Source organism: Schistosoma haematobium, chromosome 5 (assembly GCF_000699445.3).
Source record: "Schistosoma haematobium chromosome 5, whole genome shotgun sequence".
NCBI lineage: Eukaryota > Metazoa > Platyhelminthes > Trematoda > Strigeidida > Schistosomatidae > Schistosoma > Schistosoma haematobium.
The window spans coordinates 3,030,968-3,055,817 of record NC_067200.1 but is presented as its reverse complement, the minus strand read 5'-3'; the positions used below and the strand labels follow the sequence as shown (position 1 = coordinate 3,055,817).

The 24,850-nt window shown below is 33.5% G+C and overlaps 1 protein-coding gene across 1 annotated transcript in view; it reads left to right on the top strand.

Moving 5' to 3' along the window:
- MDN1 (AAA ATPase midasin) overlaps window positions 1-24,850 on the top strand; it is a 100,152-nt gene that overhangs the window by 53,429 nt on the left and 21,873 nt on the right. Inside the window, exons 35-49 of the mRNA XM_051208350.1 lie at window positions 1,124-1,390; window positions 3,121-3,372; window positions 4,478-4,537; window positions 5,738-5,985; window positions 8,487-8,928; window positions 11,089-11,389; window positions 11,993-12,276; window positions 14,501-14,596; window positions 15,718-15,812; window positions 16,881-17,236; window positions 19,295-19,410; window positions 20,383-20,475; window positions 21,215-21,480; window positions 22,248-22,661; window positions 23,329-23,601. Of these exons, the coding sequence (XP_051064681.1) occupies window positions 1,124-1,390; window positions 3,121-3,372; window positions 4,478-4,537; window positions 5,738-5,985; window positions 8,487-8,928; window positions 11,089-11,389; window positions 11,993-12,276; window positions 14,501-14,596; window positions 15,718-15,812; window positions 16,881-17,236; window positions 19,295-19,410; window positions 20,383-20,475; window positions 21,215-21,480; window positions 22,248-22,661; window positions 23,329-23,601 (3,563 nt within the window). The remainder of the gene's footprint in view (window positions 1-1,123; window positions 1,391-3,120; window positions 3,373-4,477; window positions 4,538-5,737; window positions 5,986-8,486; window positions 8,929-11,088; window positions 11,390-11,992; window positions 12,277-14,500; window positions 14,597-15,717; window positions 15,813-16,880; window positions 17,237-19,294; window positions 19,411-20,382; window positions 20,476-21,214; window positions 21,481-22,247; window positions 22,662-23,328; window positions 23,602-24,850) is intronic.

The window sequence follows — 24,850 nt, the reverse complement described above, 5'->3', positions numbered from 1 at the left end:
AGGAATCAATTATGTTTTAATTTCACTTCTGATCTTGTGCTTTTCTCTCTCTCTTCATGCACATAACAATTGTGATAGCAAAAATGACTTTGCTATCAGCTGTGTGACTTTATTTATTTCGGATTGTTTTGGTGAAATTAGTTTACAGATGAACCAATCACAATTTAAGATGTCACCTCTTGGATATCTGAGTAATACTACTCATAACTATAAGAAAAAATATTTTCAGACTTTTCACAGCTTGATATGATTCAAATGCATCAAAAGGAATTTTGTGGATATTGTAGTAATTTTAGTAATGCATAAATTTTGCTTAGATCACGTAAATATATGTCCATATGGTAGGCAGTTGGAGGTAAATAGGTGTTTACTTTGGACATTGGTTTTGTGCTAGTCGGAACCCATTAGCAAAATATATCTGTATTGCTGCGGGAAATGATGCTTCGTGTGGAATTTGAATTCACGTCACTTGGTTTCACATGCTGAAATTGTACTACTGTTTAGTTGTACAGTGTCTGTTTCTGATTTTGGCAAACAGGCTTTCTGTACGCCAGCCCAACCTGTTATGGTGACAGTAGACTAAGGATGAGAAGGAAGTTTTTTACTATTTAACCAAATCATGAATTTATTGCTGTTCATTGTTAGAAAAATCTTAACGTTCCTTCTTTTTTCCTGATAGTGACTGTTGTTATACCCATATAAGATATGTTGTTGATAAATATGCTTCGGTATAGAAAACGTATGTAAGTTAGAATACAGACTGTTAAAGTAACATAGGCGTAGCATGGTGGTATATTGACTCAGTTTATTCAACTTGATGTGTTTAGCTAGATTCACTTTCTAATCTTTGAATCACACTTTTCAAGTAAACTGTTTATGATGGTATTTAGATGCAGACATGTAATAGCAACTTATTGATAAGCTGAGAATACTTGTCCTGTTTTGTTTCTGTACACATCAGCTCGAATATCTAGGTGTCATTAGAATTCATACGAACAATTGATAATATACTTTGTACGTGGATTACAATTTACTAGTTGAAGTATTATTCCATTTTTTTAATTAATTGAATTATAGTCTGATAATTCTATGGCATTTCTCTTCTTCTTTTCGATTATTCCAGATGAATTCTATTAGAAATGAATTACAGTTTCGTGAAAACATGCAAAAACTTGCCACTGGTGCATATGACAATTCTCTATTACCATCTTTGATAAACGCTAATCCTTTGAATATTAATGGACGTGTTGATTGTGGTCTGTTACATCCATGGTTAGGTGTACTTGTTAATCGATTGCATTGCCTTAAACAAAAAGCTGAAACATTAAAACAACAATTAGGATCTAGTTGTGAAAATATTTTAGTTACACGTCAAAATTCAAATTTTGAAGTAAGTTATAAATTTCACTTCTGTATATCCATTAAATATGAGTTACGTAATTACTGAGACTACTAACAATGGGTCCACTTTACACCATGAATACTAATAAGCTTCTATTGATCAATATTTCTGTTAGGTGTACTGATACTGATTAACCCGCTTAACTTCTTTCTAGGCTCTTCAAATTTGCCTAATCAGAACAGGAGAAAAGTCAACGTATTTATTCTCTCTGTGTTACAGTCTAAAATTCACATGATACTGTACATTAATTACAAAATGGCAGCAAATCACTAATAACAAATTATAACCTGTGTGTATCTAGGTCATTTGTAGTAGAAAATTAGGTAATAGATGCACAATTGATGAATAGTAATTTATACTTAGTAAAAGATATATCACCAATTAATGAGTTGAATTGAGTACTTACAACACGTATGTTATAAAAACTGGAAACACTAGTTTTCACAATGTTTATCCCAAATTTCTTGTATGATTATCAATGTATCAACTATCTGCCTATCTCTAATGATGGATCATGATTTTGATCAGAGATATTAACTAGTGTGTAATCTAGTTTCTACTGATTTACACATTGTTCCAATGAAGAATCTCCTAATGAACATAATTGGCCGATTGGCGACTATTTTTTTTTTTTTTTACAAATAATGAAACATCAACCACTGATAAGCTTAATTTTGTAAGGGACTGTTATAACTGTGACGCTGCAGATTAGAGGGTAGCGAATTATTGATCGGACCAAAGACGCGCAAACATGTAGGACGACCTAGGGTTCTGATTGGCCTCGCTCCCCTGTCTAGCCCAGCCAGTTAAGTCCAGAACGCAAGTCTCAGCCTCGGATATATGAATCATTATATTTCAAACATACTTTGTTTATATACCAGTCAAGCAGACCACAACGTACCATAAAATGGAAAATAACATTGTACAATATTGACCAGTAGGAAAGTGACACATGAAATAAGTACTGACCAATAAGAGAATAATACCATCTCCAAGTCCAAGAATAGCATTAGACTTGATAGAATAATTTTTGGGATATTTTCCTGGATATCCCAACAGGGACAAATGTACGTATGTAAATGAATCGATTCAACCTAAATACAGCTTCTTTCTCACTCTTCGAATTTGTGAATCGAAACATTTTGAACTCTGTACACTGTTGGAAAAATGTAAAACCTAAGCAGAATATTAAAATATGATAATACAATGTAACTATGTGCGACAAGTGTAGCACTTGTATGTTTTATAGTTTTCACAGAATAAATTGTGTTTCACAAAAGTGATTCTTCTCGAAAATCAGGCCATAACTACTTTGTCCCTAGAGCTTTTCATGGTGCTAGTTAATTTTGTTAACTTATTCACATGTTGATTTAAGCTCAGTCCTCGTAGTCCTTCAACAACTTTTAAATTGTGTCAATATTTACATTCTTGAAACCTGTTTACAGTAAAGTTTCTTATAGTATTATAATATTCTTAAACTCAACGAGTATTTTAAGAGTAGATACTCATTCTTAGATCTGTAGGCCCGTTCTCCTTTCAACATCATCACCCATGCCTACTTCAGTTTATGAGCAGTATCACTAGCCCTCGTATATGCCGTAACATGTTAGTTGATGCTGTGTACATAAACATGTGAATAACTTAGTAATTCACATCAAGTGTTACTGTAGACGTAGAGAAAATTTAACAATAATCTAATCTTTTCTGTTTTGTTACAGTATGTAGAAATTCGTCGACGTATTACCTCATTTATAACTGATTTCACAGAGGAGTTTCTTCTTGGTCACTGTTTCCCCAATACAAATAATAATAACAATAATAATATTAAAATCTTCGAAAAAACTGTGGAACTGCAAAAAGTTCGTTGTTGGATTGAAACCACATCAATACTTGGAGATTGGTTAACGGAACCTAATCGTTTGAATACATTTGCTGATATTATTACACCATTTTTATATGGACTATTTTATGTAAGTAAAATAACTTTTACCATTCTTTATCATTGCCATCATGATTGTTTTGTCCATATTGTTTTTTCTTCTTACTACCACACACTTGCCTGTTTATAACATGTAGTTTTTGACATTAATTATCAGTTAGAGCTATAATGTTAAGTTGATTGATCATAGAATAACTTTAGTTCAGTGACTCAATACAAAGTTATTATCATTATCTCAATGTCTGGTTCATATGCTTGATTCTTCTTGATTGAATATTTTTTTAGTTTCATGATGTAGTAATTACAGGCACAATTACATATATATATCTGGATGTTTCGAGTTTAATATCGTTCCAGAACATTCTGTTTGAACTCATTCACTTCTTTTAATTTACTTATAAATTGGGAAAAAAGTTGTGGGATATCTAAAACAAGATATGACACCAGTCCATAAAATTATTAACTCTTTGGGTGAACCATGTTGGTAGGTGTAAACTACCTGGTTTGAGTTCCTCAGAGTTTTACGACCAACGGTGGGTGACATTACACAATATCTATACACTAGTGCACATGTATTTAATCTTTCTAAAAATTTGGTTTCAGTATTCCTGCATAAATACTTTTTAATTCTATCTTCTTAAACCATATTTTCAAGATGCAATCATTTTTTGACTGTCGTTGCTACCACTACTAACTGTTACGATTATTTTTCGAATTGTTTTTTGTTCATTATGCTAATTTCATCTTGTTATGTTGATGTTCTGTGTAAACGTGCATCGATCCAATTTTATTCTTGGTTCTACGTTGTTTATGATTGGTTGACTCAGTGCAAATTTACATCATTCCTTATGATTATTATTCTCTGATTTCAATTAATAAGTCGTACGTTCGAACCCTGTAACTCATCTACTTTTGTATAGGGCAGTATCCGAATATTATCACATCTGAGGCACATTGTTCAACGACTTTGTACTTGTACATAAATGAGTTATTGTTGGTAAATTAGTGGATATTTAAACCTCAACGCTGATACTTAGCTCGAGTTTTCAAGATCATTCTACTTAGGATTATGCTTATGTCTCAGTAACAGCTAATTAAAAGAAAAGTAACTTTTCAATATTATTTTTCTTTTGCAGATCTATCATGGCCTTCGTGTTATGTTCCATGAGAATATTGCACAGCATAACTCTTTAAATGTAAGCTATTATAATATGTTAAAGTTCTTGTAGCTATCCTGTTTTTTACATTAATTAAAAAATAAGACGTGATGGAAATGCGAACAAGAATGGTTTGCGTGATAGGCCTAGAAGTTGATTCATAATAAATTTATGTTGATGAGTAGTGGAATTTCAAAGCATATATAACTTTTATTATTCAAATTAGTGGTTAGAGGTCATTCTCAGTAAATCCTAAATCTAGGTTTCTATGATAAATGTCACTCAACTCCAAGGTATATCTGCAATCTTGAGAAAACTGTTACTTTCTGTAGGAATCATTTATTTCACCTAATTTATCAGTATATGACATTTGTTATGTCGAGTCTCTTAGATTAGTGGAAACATCACAACTTCATTGACAGAATTTCATCGGTACTAAGGAGATTAGACAGAAATCTATAACGCGTCAGACCGAAATTGAAGTTTAAAACTTGCTAATTGTTGACAATCTATTTGCCAGTCAGATGCTTTCTCATATTGTATTCCTCTTAATTCATGTTTATAGTAAATGAATTTCTTGATTATATCACATAATTAAATCATCAGACACTATAGATCGATGGTTCTACGAAAATACAGTTCGAACTCAATATAGTTAGATCCCAATTTGCTGAAGTAAGAGCTTTTTAACTTCGATTTGAGTAAGTCGTTCAGTATTGCTATTGAAATATCAAGAGCTTTTGAGAATTCCTGTGAGCAGTTTTGACAAACTGGGAAAAATGCTGAAGAGCCTTCGTTCATACAGCGTTCAATAGAGACTTTACAAGGATTCTTAGATAAAAGAGTGCTGTTGGAGGTGGCATTGAGTGCTGTTAGATAAAAGTTGAATTATGTGTCTTATCTTGACTGTGCCATTAACTATCTTGTTATTGTTTTTATCACTTCTTTGGTATCTTCTAGAGTATGAAAGGCAACTAAACACATACCCAATAAATATCCATGTTTTCGTATGTAAACTAACCATTAAAGTAAAGTTTTTTTTGAGTGTCTAAGAATCAGTTCTAAAGGGTTCAAGTACCTAATTTTTCATGATGGTTAAGAATCAATAACTTTTGAACGGTATATTAATTTCCGATTGAAAGTATTATCAGACACATTGAGTTTTTTTCCGAACATCTTTGTTGAATTCATTTCTTGGAACTCATAGAATACTTATATATTTTTTATACAAATTAACAGGTTACTGTGTCTTCTATGATTATCAATTTAGTGACTAGTCTTTTACCTAATACACAAAATGATAATGTTATTCTACCAGTTATTTCCGGTGGTCAACGATTATCTCGATCATTATCACTTGCATTAGAACTTGCCAATTCTAAATCAAGACGATTAATTCAACAGTTAGTTAATTCTATTAACAATCCGACTTCATTCTCTGGTAATATGGTTAATGTTTCGCATAAAATCCAAGAAATCCAGTTTCGGTAAGTTAGTATTTTTATCATATTTCATTCATTTGTACGCGACTATGTATCACTCATCGGTCAATACTGAAATGACTAGACGATGATTGGACACTACTCTGTGATCAATGAATCAGTCTTTTGGAAAGGACATTCGTTACCCTGATAGCTCAGCTGTCAACATCTAGAATTCTGAAGCTAATTGACACGGGTTAGAACTACAAAGAGATAGCACTAATTCTTTTAGGATTAAAAGTAAATATTGGTGACGCGTGCCAAGTGGTCTGGAACCTAACTCCACAGTATCCTGTCTACTAATTTCAATTAAAAAACATATTTGTTTACATACGTAGACTTGATGATTATCCGACTGCCAACGAATAGCTTTCTACTCTACTCAATAACTACCCTGAGTTATGAAAACCTTTATTTATGATATATCAAAATACATCTGGTTTATGCCTATACAATGATCTTGGTGTCTTTTCCACTACAACATAGTTGAAGGTTCTTCTCCTACGCCTCTAATTATATGTTCGGGGGACTTTCTCAAATTCAGTTCATTAACAATAATCTGGACAGTAAATCAGAATTGGAACTGTACAAAAACTGCAAGCTTCACGCTGAGCTTTTATCAACACTGAAGAATGACTGTCATTGTGATCTTACATCATTCTTTCAGTCGTCACACTTGTCACTGAAATCTGTATTTCAGTAGGATGAAAATTTGTTAGTTGGTGACTTATCCAAAATTCAACTGTCTATAATTTCATTCATTTCTGTTGTTCTTCATATATTTCACCTGTTCGAGTAATTATTAGATAGTCATAAACATTATCATAAATTTTGGCAACTAGTAGTTTGACAAAAACATGTTACCGGTGTACGTTTTGTTGACTTCCTTATGAATGCCCTGTACGGCTCAGAGTGGGGAGAATTCATTCTTCCTCTAACAGTGCTCTTATATGACCACGCGTATATTGTCACTGTCACAGTAGCCCTACTCACTGCCTTCTCGTCATGGGAAGGATGTCGTTTGTGAAATTGAGAGGACGAAATAAGAATGTTTGACGCTCAAAGCTCATTCGGGTATATGGAGGATCCAGTTAAGCGAATGGCGAAACAACGATTCCAAACTAATATTTCAGGTGGGTCCCAGGATATTGACGGAACAAATGACTGATGGACTTATTGTTGGTCATCGCATCTCATAACGTTGCTCCCCTGCGTTGAGGATTATACCTCTAGGTCGAGGTCTAGAGAAGTGGCCCTTTATCGAAACCATCTATTTCTTTTTGAGCACCTGTACAGTATTCCAGTCTACTCACAAATCCAACGAGTTGTGTGGTGTATATATATTTTGGTGTCTCACTGTAACAATGTTTATATGCTTAAATAACTAAATAAAACCAGTTTCAGTCAAGATCAAGTTGTTGAGTGTCTTGTTTTGTCCATAGCTGTTATAATTACCATTTTATTTGATTTGTTTAGCAGATAAACTGCATGCGTTCCGTTCCACTATGCTATTGAGTCGCAGTAGTTCTTGTACATGCAAACGATATTGTAAAATTTATAATCGATATTGTTTGAGTCAAGGACATGTAAGATTGATTAACACATTGTGTTCTTGGTTACTTGATGGGCACAGGAAATGAAGTTAATTTGAATAAAACTTTTACGGTTATTCTCTATATTCCATGAAATTTATCACATGGCTTGCAAGTTTGTCTTGTTTACACTCCTGAAGATATCAGAATACACGATCACACGCGATGTTTACACCCAAAAGAAGTCTGTATGATCTTCTTTATCTACATTGGCTGTCGAAATACGGAATGTATTATAGCGAAACTTTGAGCCCTGGTACGGCCGAGATTGGGGAGAGTTATCTCTCCCTCTCAAAATACTCTCACATTGCCACGTGCATACAACCACTGCCAGTGATGTCCTACTCACTGTCTTCTCGTGGCGGGGGTGTTGTTTACGAAATCAAGAAGACAAAAAGCGAATGTCCGGTGGTGGATACCGAGAGTCCACCTAAGAGGGGTTGGAAAACCCTGATTCCAAATTAATGGTGCACATGGGCTTCGGTATCCTGGGGGAACAAATGGTCACCGTCTACCATCTCCTTACGATGCTCCACTGCCTTGTGGATCAGACCTTTAGGTCGAAGGCCCCGGGTATGGCTCCCTAAGAACACCATCTGTTTCAATCTTGGGGAGTATCCCAGCCCTCATACATATCAAAGGATTTGTGCGGCTTATATCTATTTGGTACCTTCTTGTATCAATGTTTATGTGTTTAAATAAATGAAAAATAAATAAAAACTTTGGTTACTAAAATATTTCGATGACTTTCTAATTACTATAATTATTGTGTTTCTACAAACATTTAGTATCCATGTCTTGATTCTTACATAGTTTCTCTCATTAAATATTATGTAATGTAGCCGCTTTTCCACTGCATGTAGTTGATAAACTGTGGTCTTTTACTCCCTTCTTCTTTTCTTTTTTTTGTTGCAGAATAAGTTCATTCATATTGAATTTATTATGGTTACATAATGCTGAAAAAAATTCATCTTTATATATTACTGATATTGATAATAAATTAATTGGTCGTATTTTAAACTCGATTATATTACCATTAAATCACCATTGGAAACAAATTGAATTAGAACGTAAACAATTAGCTGAATCACGGGCTAGTCTTTTCCTAGAAGCTGATCGTCGTAAACAATTAATTCGTAATGATTTACAAGATATAAAATCTAAAAAAAATAAACATCAACAATATCATGTACGTTCTACATCACCTGATTTAATAGATCAATCATTAAATGAAGAAGTTGATTGGCGTTTACGATTCTCTGAAGTTGGTTGTTTAAATGCTTACAAAGAACTAGGCATTAGTAATAATAATAATTTACAAGTTGGAAATTTTGAAAAAGAGAAAGAAATTCAACAGGTAGTTTTGTTTTTCTCAACAGGATCATTTGGTTTACACATACAGAGAAGTTCATTATTCTACGACTATTATGAATGTAAAATCTTTTAAGCAAAGACGAATAGTGACTAGTAGTGGAATCCAGGACGCGCGTTCCGTCCTATTTGAGACTCGTCAGCTGAATGTACCTGCATCCCAGACTTGATGTTCACTCTGGGACTCGAACCCAGTACTGTTCACTTCAAGAACCATCGCGTTATCCACTTAACTACTAATTTCTGGTATCCATCTGCTTATGCAATGGGGTGAAGTTTGAATTCACTTGGTGTTGTTTTACATGTATCTTCTCATTGTTATTTAGGACTGCAATTGATCAATCTCTTATTGGCAATCAGAACTCAATGGCTAAGTGGATAACGCGATGGTGTTTGCAGCGAACGATACTGGGTTAGAGTCCCGGAGTGAACATCAACTCTGGGATGCAGGTACTCCAGATGACGAGTCCCAAATAGGACGAAACACGCGTCCTGGATTCCACTACCAGCCACTATCCATCTTTGCTTAAAATGCTTGTGACTAAAGCTTTATCGAGGCAATCCGCACAAGATGCACATATGCCACCATAAGACTGACCAATTGCAGTCCTAAACATTAACGGGAAGATACAAGTAAAACAACATGAAGTGATGTAAAAGTTTTTGTTTATACAGTTTCAAAAAATCAGTTAATTATTCGTCGATATTTTAAGTAATTGTACTTTGATTTATTTTATGTGTAAAACTCTAAAGCTTTCATAGTTTACACTATCGAACTGACTTAAATTAAATAACGAATTAAAACTAATAAACTGTGGACGGTTATTTCTTTTCATTGTGAGATTCCTTAGTAGTGCATATCCATAACCACTCCAAAAGTCCGGTTCCAGAGCCATTAAACTCCTTTACTTTTCTACTTGGCTTATTTTATTTTTAGTGAAAATAAAAACATCAAATAATAATTATACATTTTAGTGTTACTTAGTAACTATGTATAGATTCATGCACTCGGGTTTAAGCCTACACTTTTCATGTGTTGGAGCAGTGTTTCACTCTTTATGATACTAGACTTTCAAACAATAAATCAGTTAGATACGCAGTCATTCATAAGAAATAAGGAAATACGATGTTAAACAAGATGTTATTGAGTGTTGTTAGATATGTGTTAGCAGTTGTTCCCTCCTGATTTCTTACACCGTGGAAGTGCACTGTTTTAGTCACCTGGAAAGGTAATCAGATTTTGGTTTGTTATGGCAACTTGGGCCGTTTTCATGAGGTTTTGATGTACTAGTTTTGTTCATTCAGTCCTGACCACCAGCGACAGAATTTCATGTGCTGTTTTCAATGCTAACCTCTTTTGAAACCGTTCTTCCGTCTCGAGAAAACATCCTCTTTCAAGATGTTTGTTGCTTTCGAGTAAACACTATTGTCATCACACTATTGGACAGTTAGTAGTACGACTTCACACTGGGACTTTATGTTCGCTGTTATTGGCCTTAATCCTTTTCAATCAATCTGCCTTGCGTAGTAGGACCTAATAGAGCATGTATTACAGCCGAAATAGCTTCTTTTTCTTCATCATAATAGGCGTTTCCGACCACCAGATTAAGGTATCAGCTTCTAATATATAAATAAATCTTATTTTTAGTACAAAAGATACTAATACTATCCGATTTTTCGAACCGAATTGATCGGAACGACGTCTGAATTTGAAATTTAGTGGTTGAAGTTCAAGTACCTAAAAACGATCATGCCATTGACACTACGTTAGGCAACTACTGTTAATTCATAAATCATATGATTATTTTCCACCTAATGAACATTAAATCTTATTGTAACTTGTATGTGTATGCGTATTAATGATAAGTTGTTCCTTATATTAATTAGTTAGACAAGTATTTACAACTATTGACAATGTATCTCAATGAAGAATGTGTTCTTTTAACAATAGTATTTGATAATAGCTATGTCAGTTATATAATTAGAAATTTATATCACATTTAGACTCTTCCCAATCTTATAATACAAGCGGAGTGGAATTATTTCAGTCTTATTCTAAGACGTAAATTTATCTTTTTCCCATTGACGTGATTGGTTTGTAGTTACATTTCTCCTATATTCAAATGTTTATTTTTTCGATATATAGACTGTTGCTAAATTAGAAGCAATCGATAAATGGTTAAAAAGTTCATTGAATGGTTCCGGAAAATATTGGATCCCAGAAGAAAACGAATTAGTCTATTTTATAAAACGTCTTGTTTATTTATTATTGTTAAATTCAAATTCTATAATAAATTATCCATTGAATTCGTCATTATTAAACCTTGATAAACATAATAACAATCAATCAGTAGATATCAGTAGTGTATTTTCTTGGCATTGGCATACAGTTCTATATGGCTTTAATTTAGCCAGTTGGTTATCAATGGAATCGAAATTCAGTTTAGGTAAGTCAAGTTATTATTATTTTACGGAAACATGCATTAGAATACATGAAATTTTGTTATTTACTAATGGCATGTAATCTCTGAGTATTGATATTTAAGATTAGAGTTGATCAGTTTTTGCTGCCATACGTATATCATAAGCGGGGGTTACCTCGATAGTAGCGTTGTTCGACAAATTTTAATGTAACTAAACTATTCGTACCCGTTGAATAAGTTAATAACTAGCTAGACTAAATAACTTAGTGGATAACTCATTGACATTTAAATTGAAATTCATTTGTTTCAAGTTCTAATATGCTTCGCATCAAAACTGAGATGCAGGTACATCCGGCTGGTGAGTTTCAAGTTGGTTTTCCTTGAATTACAGTTTGTGATATATATGGATGAAATCTAACTATATTGACAAATGACACAGTCATTCATCGTAGACCAAGTATTACTGTAAAGACTTCCAACGTTCATTGAACAGTTTACGTTTTGTGTTTCTAACTACAATAGGTTTTTACCAATGTTATTAATTATATTGTTTATTCCTTATAATATTTTCGGTAAATGTTTTTGGTGTTATCATCTTTCCAATTCCCCCCTTTTTTGTTTTTACAGATCCCATTATTGATGAACAGACTACTTTGCCATATATCGGTATCACTGCTTATATGGGTCAATATGATATAAGAGCCAACCCTATTTTACCGATCAACAGTTCGTCCAACTTCTCAACTACATCTTTCAATCATTATTACAGTACTAAATCACATTGTTACAATATTTACATTGATCCTATTCCATTAGAAGAAGCTGAGAAATTAAATGTATTAATGAGAAATTTGGAAAAACAAATTAAACATATACTCACTCAATGGCCTGGACAACCTAGTTTATTACGTGTAAGTACAGTTATAATTATTCCCATTCCTCTTCAAAACAGATTTTATCATAAGTTGTTGTAAAAAAAATGATGAACAAAACATCATGATGGGTGAAAAGTCATCCCATTTTCTTATTTTGTGTGCTGTAAGTCTTCCATATATGCCAACTAATTTGTCCAAATGGATAAAATACCATTGTAAATGTAATATTATGTGTGGTTCACTAATGAATGATTATTATAATCACTTTCATATAAGTTTAAGTTATAGACCGACGGAATAAGCGCGAGCGAGAAGGAGAACATTATGTAATCTACAGAAAAATATTTGCAAATTATCATGACTATAGTAAATGACATGATAAAACTGACTGTAATTACCAAAAAAATGGTCCCGCGAGCGGGGTCATGGATGCGCATTGCTGAGGAGTCCCAGTGCTTCGAGGTTTTCAATGGTGTCCCAACGTCAGTCGATTCATGATCTCAATTAAAAGCTTAATAATCTCCACTACCCTTATACTGGCAAGTCATTATTATTATTAATGGCTTTATTCGACATATTTTCGGTACAATCTAGAATTCTCAGCACAAAGTATTTCGTTAAGTTTCCTTTTCTTATTTCTTCATCAATCTTGACGATAAATATTGAGTGATCATCAGTTAGGTGTTAGCAGTTCAGGAATAGGTATCCGAATAATGTTTCTTGTCTTCAATGCTCATTACCAACCACCACGATGCCTTTGTTTGTACTTTTTTGTACCTTTTAAAGCGGTAGATCTTAGACTTTTCATATACACACCTGAATATGTAATGCGATTAATAGACATAATAAAGTGGTAATGCAAACAAATACAGATAACTTGTTGAAATATCTTGATGTCAGGAACGGGTAGCCCATATATTGAAGCAGGGCGCCAAAGTTAGTAGAAACAAATTTTATTGATTATAATTATTAAAAAGAAAAACAATAGTAAAGTGATTATGGTGATTGTGATAGAAATAACAGTAATTGAAGAGAGTATGAGGAAGCACGATTGCCTGAATCAATAAATTCATATGGGTTCCAACAGTGTAAATTATATTGAGATAATAAAGCTATTTATAATAATAACTGTAAATTCGAAATTAAAAAAACTTGACTAGATTAAACACAGTAAGGTTCATTGGGAATAAATAACCGATCGTGCGTGAGAATAAAAATACTGAGTTCTGTTTTCGGTTGAGGGTTCATTGATACACACTACTAACAAATCTCGGTGCTTCCACGTTTTGAATAGTTGTCTAACTTAGACCGGTTTGTGTGCTCTAAAGAATAACCGAAAGTTGGTCGGAAAGATGAATTTGTTTCTGTCACACGGTTCGTTCACATTTCGATAAATCTTTATTCAGGGATGAATCATATTTGTTAGCGTTACTGGCCAAATAAACAAACCATTACATATATGTGGGGAATTCAAAGAATGTCAAAATGATGTTGAATGCTATTACAGTTATTAGGTAATTTGTTACTTCAATTTTGCCTACATCATGAGGGCAGATCTCTTCTCAGAGGATCTGAAAAACACATTGGGGTAGGGATGGTCTTAGTGACCTTGAACTTGGAACTCGAAATTCAATGGGAAACCTCTTGAGGCCAGTTAAGTGCGGATTTTGTGACGTGTTTGTCCCGTACTTTAAAAAGCCTTAATACCGGAAACAAAAACCCTCCTGGTAAGGTGATGTGTGACATATTTGCAGTGGATCATTTCAATCTTTTTTCGTGATTAGGTAGTCTCGTTACAGATGCTAGCTGTCTTAAAGGAACACTACTGCCGTCATACCGCCTCTACAGTCAGCAGTACGACTTCATTCTCGGAGCTTGAGTTGATGCTTTCAATCTTACTGTTCTTCAAAGGACCGCCCTGTTATGATAGGAGCTAAAAGAACAAATGTTTTAGCTAGTATAACTCGTTTGAGTCATCACAATAGACAAACCAAATCATCCCATCAAGGTAGCAGCTGCAAAATGTAGAAATCAGTTCGCTGCATCTCATACATTTGTCTTGAGTTTTTCTTATTATGCACTCAGTTTATTAACGGAATTAATCGCATGATTTAAGTTACATTTATGATGAATGTTACTTCTTTTGTTTGAAGCTCACGGACATTTGGATAGGTCTGACTATAAATTATTAATTAAGTCAATATTTATTCATAAATAAACCAGTTTTTTTATGTATCTTAATTCATCCGAATTATTTCAGCTGTTAGTTATAATTCATCGTATTGAATCGTTCACTGTATCGGATCCGTTAATAAAGTTTGTTACTGGAATTGAAATGCTTTGGCAAGTGATCCAGGTAAGTTGAAATTTTATCAAGCTTATTTCTCATCTATCATTTATGTAGTTTCATACCACAAAAACACTTATCAGGTAATGCGATTGTGAATCATTATTGATTAAAGTGATTGGAACATATATTAGTTATTTCGAACCACTTTGATAATGAATATTGGTTAACGCTAGAGTAAATTAGAAAAAAGATGAAATCAGCAAAGCTATCGTTTGAGATTCGTGCTTATAGTCATGGATTATTAAACAGAGCCTTGTAGGTAGGTGCAAACTACTTGGTTGCAGTTCATGCCATATTTGCAATCAGTAGTTGAAGACTGGGTGAAACGACTTAGAATCGGAACAAAATTTTACTAACTGATAGAATGTGATTTCCGAGTTCTCTTGTTGTTCATAAAAATAAAAATTTCAGTGATTATCAGATTATGTACAAAGAATCTCCAACTTTTATCCTAACCACTCCTTTTATAATTTTATTCACGACCAACCTCATTATCAAACTACTAGTTAGACCATCTGAAGTACATTCTAATAATATTTATCTCCAACTGAATAAATCGTCTTAATAAAAGTATTTATCAAAATATATATACACCACACAAATCATTGGATTTGTGAGTAGACTGGAATACTGTACAGGTGCTCAAAAAGAAATAGATGGTTTCGATAAGGTGCCACTCCTCGAGACCTCGACCTAGAGGTCTAATCCTCAAGTTAGTGGAGCAACGTTAAGAGATGCGGTGACCAACAATAAGTCCATCAGTTATTTGCTCCATCAATTTCCTGGTACCCTCCTGAAACATTAGTTTGGAATCGTTGTTTCGCCACTAGCTTAACTGGATCCTCCGTATACCCGAATGAGGTTTAAGTGTCGAACATTCTTATTCCGTCCTCTGAATTTCGCAAACGACATCCTACCCATCACGAGAAGGCAGTGAGTAGGGCTACTGTGACAGTGTCAGTATAAGCGTGGTCATATAAGAGGATTGCTAGAGGAAGAGTGAATTCTCTCCACACTTGAACGTGTGAGGTAGTTTGAAAACAACAGTATCTCGCTGCTAGGATGCATTTTTGATAACATTTAAGATTTTTTTCTTGATCATGTTTCGATTTCGATTATTTTTACAGGAATGGGAACGTGATGCAGCTAAGCATGTTTCTCTTAATGAATCAAGCAAAGAAGTTTGTAATTTGTTGGTTAGTTGGCGTAAAATGGAATTAAGGTAAATCTTTACTGCCAATGTAATACAAACACTTGTATATTTCAATCAGTCAATCAGTAACAACGTAGAACGTCGTACGTACGTACACCACATTAGCACAGAAATGCAGTTGTCGATTCAAATCCGTAGTGTTAGAGGTAGTAAAAGTATAAGCAATAGTCGCAAAGATCAGGGTTTGAAGATGTTATTCAAGGAGTATAATCCATTGAGATAAATCTGGAAAGAGAAAAAAAGGGATTGTATGTTTCATCGTATATCTAGTACATTTAAAATATAAATATACGTTTCCTTGTTAATAATAGCTCTGTGAAATCCTTCGAATACTATCTCTAGATGCCGTGAGATGTTTTAAAGTACCTAGAAAAATTGAAATTCTTCAAAAGCTTTCAAGAGAATTTGTTTTAAATAGTGGATGATGATGTTGCCATTATATTGACTTGATAAATGGTTTTTGTGTTTAGCTATTTTCACTATGTATTCTAGGAATTTCTTGAACTTCAAATTGCATGTAACCGTAGAAAAACTCTCGTTTTCTGTACATAAGGTAGCCTTGAAAGGAATACACAACCTGCTTCTCAAGGATTGGAGATTACAGTGTGAACTAGGACGTTGGTGTCTAAGCATTTAAGGTACAAGTGCTGAGTGCTAACAACGCACATATTTCGATAGTCCAAATAACTAAGATGTACATCAGTAAAAGCATTACATAAAAATTACATTTGAATCGTCCAGCGTCTTCTTGACTCATCTCTTAATGCTAATTGATTCATTTTCTATCAGTCACTGTGGGTCTAATAAGTTCTTACAATTTTCTGGGCTCTATCCTGTTAACATAGGTATTTCCACTAGCCCTCAAATAGCTATGTACGGTTTAAATTACAGTACATTAAATTCATATGTTTTTTTATGGGCTATAACTCACGAATAAGTGGTATTCACAATAGAATACAATGTCGCATAACTATTTCCCCGCTTGATTCATTATGTAATATAACTTTTACAGTGACTAGTCTTTTTTTTATAGTTGTTGTTTTCTCGATACATATCTCCCGTCTTCTGTTTTTACAGTTACTGGTTGGCTACATTAGATTCAGCTGAAATTCAAATCAGTAATCGTTGTGTAACATTATGGTTTCATCTATATGATTTATTTCTACGTCCTGGTAGTTATAATCGTCAGTTAAATTCTCTTAATTCAAAATATCAATCTAAAATGAGTAGTTCATCTTGTCTGAAAGATAACGCTAGTGTGGACCATAATAATAATGATGATGAGAGACAACGATTACAATTGGAAACTGATCGTTTTGATGCATTAATTGAATTATTCGAAAAAGGACCTATCGGTGAATTTTCATCTCGATGGAAATTAGTTGCGTCAATTTATTCAGCATTAAATATATGGCCTGGTTTAACTGAAACAGGTTTGTGAATGTGTTGGTCTCGCTTCCCTTTTTTTTCGTAGTTTTTTCCTGTTCTTCACTTTATTGCATTTTATCTTGTGTTATTTGTCATTTTTAAAAACTTTTTCATATCTGGATTAACTGGTTCTAGTGATTGGTTTAACAGTATCTTATACTGTATGTGCCCATTGTGTTAGACAGTTGTCGAAAAAAATGTCATCAACGTGCATATAGGTTTATAATCCTGCCCTGACTATTTCGGTTTGTGCAAGCAGGTTGTACTACAATACTCCATATAAAATGTTTATCAGAAAGTTTCAAAGTATTTCAGGTTCTTTTTTGTTTTGTGTTAATTGATATGTCTTGTCGATTAAACACAACTTGTTATATCTGATCGTCGCTGATTGTTATGTCGGAATTGCTTATCGCTTATACTCAGAACGAGGGACCTCCGCAATTCCCACGACGTGAGAGTAAGAACACAAAGACTGGTATAAGTGAAGATTTATTAACCCCCAAAAAACACGACGACGATGACCCTAGTCAATAATACACTCATTTATATGATGGTTGTACACACACTTTGATTAATACTTAGGATGAAATCACTTATATAAAACATACTCAGTTATAACAGATCATATACTGAGCATAGATCAGGTCAATTTAATACAACAATAATATATGTTATACAGAATAAAATATCATATGAGATCACAGTAACAAATACTACATTGAGTAATCATCATATTGAATCGAAACGAAAGTAATCATGAACAAAACTCATAATGAGTAAATCAATCAAATTTCGACTTTTCTCCCCCTTCTTTTTTTTCGAAGACTCAAAGTTTAGATCCTGACTTTATCCTCCCCCGACGAAATAATGTTAGGTCCTCATATACCCAAGTTACAATCATTGTGACTTTATTTAAAACATATCTCCCGCATTGAATAGAGAGTCCACTAGAACTGACTAGATGATGAGGATCAACGACAGTTGATATGAGGTCATTAGGGTTTGATTGTTCTGAAACATTTCCATTAAATTTCTTGAAAATCTCATTAGTAGATAATGGATCACTTGGATAATCAGCATCTATCAAAATTTCATTAGGTTCCTGATCATCATTTGATACGTCCGATATATTTTTAAGTTCACCAACCTCTGACACTCATTAGGCACTTCTTGTAGCGTTATATTTGGACACTGTTTAATTTTATTCAGAATTCTGGTTCTGATGTCGGTATCTTCAGGTAACTGCAAGCTGTATACAAAAACAAGACACTTAAAGTGGTCTTCTGTCATTGTTGATAATTTGAACCGTTCACATTCGCAATTTACTCTGCCAGAATGTTGCACTCAGTCATCGTCTTCAGCTTTAACCATCTTCGGACATTGGTAACGAATATTGAACAAAGATGATAGTTCATCGAAAATTTGCGACAAAGTTACGACTGTTGCATCAAATGAAAGGTCTCTGGGATTCTTTGGGGAGAATGAATTTGTTTTAGCATTCATGTTCAGCTATGCCAAGTTTGTGTAGCAGTACTCTGACCTTTGTGGCATCATCAAATTTTTCTAGGTCGACCTTGAATACATCTTATTGCTTGAACCATGATTCAAATGTAACACCAGCCAAACATCAGTTCTGTTGAGTACGTATTGTTGATGATATTTTTTTCTAGCCAATACAACACTGATAACCTTTACTGTTGGCTTTTTGTTATACATTTCAACGTCAGTCTATTGTTAAATAGACAGAGTTGTAGTATTACAATCTCGAATTTATGGATTTTCAAGTCCTTCCTGAGTTTCTTTATTTTGTTTTCCTCAATCATATGTGTAATTATTGTTGTTATTGAAGTATTTTTTAAGGGATTAGTTGTCGAGTTCTGTACACTGTTTAGATCTCTTTTGCATAAACAGACATCTTTCAGTTGTTCATAGTTTGAAGTAACCATAAGTTACTGGATAAGTAAGTACTGGATAAATACATTTATTTCAGGAGGAGAATATATTTATCTTCTTGCATATTTAATTTCCTGTTTAATTTTTTTTAAAATTTAAAACATTGACAGAACGTTCATCATCCAAACGTATTGTTGGTAATGCAGTTTGGTTTTATGCACAATTTCTACCATGTATAACTGAAGAATTGAGTAATTTACGACATCCAATTGAAAAAGAACTAAAGGTTTGTTAATAATCATTATAATGTTCTATATGTTATGTTGTTTGCGCATGAGATTATTAGTCCTAAGTTCGATTCCTGGATTTGGAGTCGTGGACACTGATTTCAGTTAAGCTAAAACCGAAAGCCTGGAAGCACTGGATGGCCATTCCGACAACTATGAAAACTATGAAAATTCCATAGTCTCCGTTGATCCTTTTAGCTTCATAGTATTTATGTCTTTCATGTTTTAATTGATAATAATAAGTTGATGATAATATGTTAATTAAATTAGCATTGAATCAAGTCATATGGTCCAATGAGATTATCAGATCGTTATACGATATGTAATTTATTATTGATTCTTCCTAACCATAGAATGTAACATTTAGGTATCAGTATTATCTTAGTAGAAGGACTGAAATGTCATCTTTAGGAAGATGTAAAATGAATAGTGTAGTATTAGGTAATTGTAAACTAGGTAATTAATCATGCTTGCTACTGGCAGAGTTTTCTGTTAATTTTACGGTGTACCAATCTAAGTTGATATAAATTTTTGCCAGTTCCTACGTTGATTACAGCTAATTGATTAAGGTTACTTTATAATATGCCTACTACGGTTTGGACAACTAGGTTTTATCACTCCGTCTTACAGTCAATGTGAAGCTCGATATCAAGTGTTTGATAATAAACTAATAATGATAGTAGTAAAAATGTCTGACTTTCCACCGATACATTGCTCGTTTGAATTCTCACTCTATCTAGTCCAGTTAGCAATAGTAGCGACCAAATAAACAGAATCATTCAAAGTTGTACACAGAGATCTCCATTAATTAACTGAGATCCCATCGCTCATAGCTTAATTATATCATGTATTAATTAATAAATAATATTTTTTTATTAAAGATTAAACATATCCAAACTCATATTCACTTAACTTGCATAATCATGCTCACTTTGCTGAAAATACCTTTTATTTTGTGGTTTTTCATTCAGGGTCTTGTGAATGTTACGAAATGGGGCCATTACTCACGTTTCTGGTCAGTTAAAACAACTGTAGATCGTTGTAAAAAGTCGATTCATAAACATGTATGTTAGTCTATTATTTGTCGTATAGATTTTACCATTATTATCGATGTGAATCAAGCTATCAGTTTTTGCTCGCGATCTGGTGTTTTATCTTCGTATGACGACTACTTAAAACCATTTTAATCATTATACTTCGATTCTATGAAACTGTGTTTCATGATGATTTCTCGGGTCCATGGATTTATTACTTCGCTTAGCTTTAATTATCGAAGTTGAATAGATGAACATATTAAATGGTTGTCTAAATAAAGTCATTCCGTGATGATGCAAAACATCATATTCCAGAATCTCCAGTACTTCATATAATAATGAAAATTACTGTCTTTACTGGTAACTAACCTAAAGAGGTGGTCATCAGAGTTTCTGATGAGGAACTTCAAACAACGGCACCTAACCGCTTCTGGTGTAAGAGAAGTATCATCAATGGAAGTAAATGGTTGTCTCACAGTATCTCAAAAACGATTACAGTTAGCTACGTATGCCTTTCAATATCAAGTCATTGGTCTGAAAATTATGTGCTTGCTACGAGCACTGATAGTTCTTGGTTCATTCGCTGATGGGGTCATGGATGGGCACTGCTGAGAGGTCTCATATCAAGTGTTCAGTTCTTTTGGTTTTCAATGTTTTTCCAGCTGGAGTCATTCCCTGTTGAAAACTTCAATTGTAATGAAAGAGTTTTATTTGCCCAAGGTGTTTAATACTTATGTGTTTATCACCTAACCGTCTTTTTACTCTTCAGGTTAAAAATTGGGAATCGATACTACAACGACCGGTACGCCCAATATTTGAAAATGCTATCAAAATACCGACTTATCTAAAATCAAATAATGATAATAATGATCATATATGTTCTAGTTCATTGTTAAAACTGGAAATGACTGATTTATTGGCACTACTGAAGCATTGCTCATTTGAAAAATCATATAGGGATCTACAACAGTTATATAGTAGTTTTAGCGAACAAGAAGATCAACAACCAAAGTTCAATTTCACATTGCATTTGAAGTAAGTCTCATTTGTGTAATTGGTTTTGAGACAAAAAAATCAGCTATTTAGAAAACGTATTACACTACTAAACTGGTTGTGATAGAAAAGACTAGGCTCATGATTTCACATAAACCTAGACATAGGATAAACAATTGCCTGACACCACATGGCATTTACCAATTCACTTGTTTATGTGGATACACATACATACAGAGGAGTAATTGAACAATCCAATCAAGGGTCATGTGACATGCGCTTCAGCACCAGTTATTGTTAGATGCTCCAATAATCGTGAGAAGTAAAATACCATAGTCCTGAATGACAAAGCACATAATTCAGACGAGACATAGATTTGACATCAATACAGCTTTTAAAACGTGGTATGGAAATTGTCAAGGACAAATTCCTAGATTTTTAGAAGCCTTAGCTATTCACAAACTGAAATCCTGTTTATGTATACAAAAGCAATATTTCGTTTGTTCTCTACCACAGTGGGCTGTTGCTGATGGTATCCGGCCAATCTTGCATAAACAATGATTGTGGTAGTTCTGCAAGTTTCCCCTCCGTACAGTAGAACTGTCTTGACGTTTGTATTGGTGTTCTCAGTGTTTTATTTCTGGTTGCTTTTTTTTTCTTGGCTACCATTATGGTGAGGTCAGTGGGAGTGAGGATTCACAACCTAGTTCGTGTAATTCCGTGTAGTTACTGATTTATTGATTTTCGCTCTTCTATTCCGTTCTGTAATCTGTCCATACGTAATACATTTTTTGTTATTTTCGAATTAGACGTTTACCATCGATCATCAGATGCCTTCATAAACATGTGTACGCAATGGTGCATAATTCACCAATAATTCAATGGACAAAACATCTTCGTTCTGGTTTGCAAATGTGGATTGATTTTGTGCATGAACTGAGTAGACAAACTGATCGATTAAATTCCACTTGTCCTACTAGTAATCAACTGGCAAAATTTAATAAACTGAAATTGAATAAAACAAAGTGTAAATTAATATCAAGCAAAAGAAATCATTCACGTAACGATGATAAAGTAGATGAAGATGAGGAAGAAGATGAAGAACTGAAGAAAACTCGTCAATGGTATCAAGAATTTACAGCCTTACAACAACGTAAACGTCTAGCGTTATCTGATTGGCTAAAAGTTGCAACTCTTAAACATTCATCTACTGTCAATAATCAGTAAGTCTATTGGCACAATGCCTCATATGAATTACATTTTTTGTTGACGTTTTCTTATTTACCGATTTCGAGCATTCATCTGTTTCACGTCATCTGTCTATTTCCGTGAATGCGAGCTTCTTATTAGGTTTACACTGCCTCAATAGAGTTAAATTGCACTACTAAAATTAGTCCGGGTAACTTGAAATAGCCTTGATATTGTGTTGGCCCTTTTCAGCCAATCAGAAAGCAGTAAATGTGAATAAATGACCCTACTGTTCTGGAAATAGGATTTTAAGTCATTATTCTAAATCTTGATGCTCAAGACGGAATCTTAACTTTAAAACCTCGTTGTTTTATCTAAGCAACTCATGATGTTTTCTTAAGTGAGATTATATCAATATAGTGTATGAGAAATTAGTCCAGTGCAATCAATCATATGTAGCATGACCATGAGTCAACTTGCCGTATCCTATTTGACACATCCTTATAGTTCAACTCTACCTATCGTTAGAACAAGTACCTAATGTCGTTTGGGCGTTTTAGGAAGTGAGTAAAAAGTGCACATAGAAAGAGCATTATTATTATTATTTCAACTGCTTAATCGGTTCCTAGTTTAGGATCAAGATATTACCCTTAATAACGGTGATCATAATAATAATCTTTGATATTCTTTTTTTTTCAACAGATCACCTGATATTTCTGATTCAACACCAAAGTTAACTGAATCAATTGATTCTGCCGAATTAATTAATGATGAGAATGACGTTGAAATTCTTTCTGATAATAATGATGACGATCATTTATTCGAAGCATTAAATATGCCCAATCTTGGTTTATCGTATCGCAGAGGTCAACGACAAACACAAACTGGTCATATGAGTCGTTTTCTTGTTCAACTACATGGTGATCCATGGAGTTATGTTAATCAATTTATTGGTCGAAATCTTGATGCTATCAAGTAAGCTTCTATATAATATGTTCAATCTATTTTACATATATTACTTTGACAGTCATATTATATGCTTATTAAATAAAACTTATTGTGTTCTACTACATTTTAGAGTTTAGTGCATAGTTGGTTTAAATTGATAAACTGTAACAGTAAACATTGTCAGTCTAATTAATAGAACCCTTTCTGCATTTCTATGTATTCACTACATTTTAACTAGTAAACCTTACACTTATTCCGTATACCATGTCTATTGTTGTCTTTAGACATTCTGTACTGCTAGGTTCTGGTAAACGTAATGAATGGTAACTTTAGGATCCTTTTGTGGACCAATACTAAACGTATATTTTTATTGTATAATTATTAAGCAACTAAACTATTCATATTCCTCTTATTATAAGCTTTATTTTGACCTATAAACTATTATTATACGTTTTACCATTCTTGATTTATACCCAGTATATTAGTTACTACCTCCCTCGTTCACAACCACATCTGGCTAATTCTTGTACAAATGTTGTTTCATATTTTATTGGTACGTTGTGGTCTGTTTGATTGGTATATAAACTCAGTATGTTTGAAATAAATGATTCATATCGATGAGGCTGAGACTGGTGTTCTGGATTTAAATGGCTGGGCTAGGCAGAAAGCAAGAACAACCAGGACTCTAGGCTGCTCATACGGGCTTACACGTCATTGCTCTGATCGATAAGTCACTGCTCCCTAACTGACGGTCACAAGTTATAAGATGTACACAATCATGGAATTTTGTGTTGATCATGTCAAGCCAGTTAGTTAGTCAATGGTGAAAATATTATGTTTATAAGTTGTAATGGTTTAACACTCATAAGTGAAATTCATAAAACGAATGCTTTGAAGATTGAAACTGACATTACTTAATGTCATTATTGAATTACTGGTGTCCCAACAAAGCGTCTATAGAATTTGGATATTTGCACTGATAGGTCACTAAATCGTTCTCAGTATCAACAATATCATATTATCTAGTTTTTACTGCTAATTACATTCTTTTAAATGAAGTTTTTAAAGTGTATGAAAACTTTTAAACACTTTTATAACATAGATGGACAAATTTAGACATTGAACAAGTTCAATGCTTAGAATTGGTGTCTCCTCGTTAACAAAAAATTCAATCGAATATTTCAATGTTACTGTAATCAAGTTATTTGATTAAAATTTGAACTTCTTCTAAATTCATTGTGTTCATTAAAACAATAACCTCTTTTCATTCACTTTT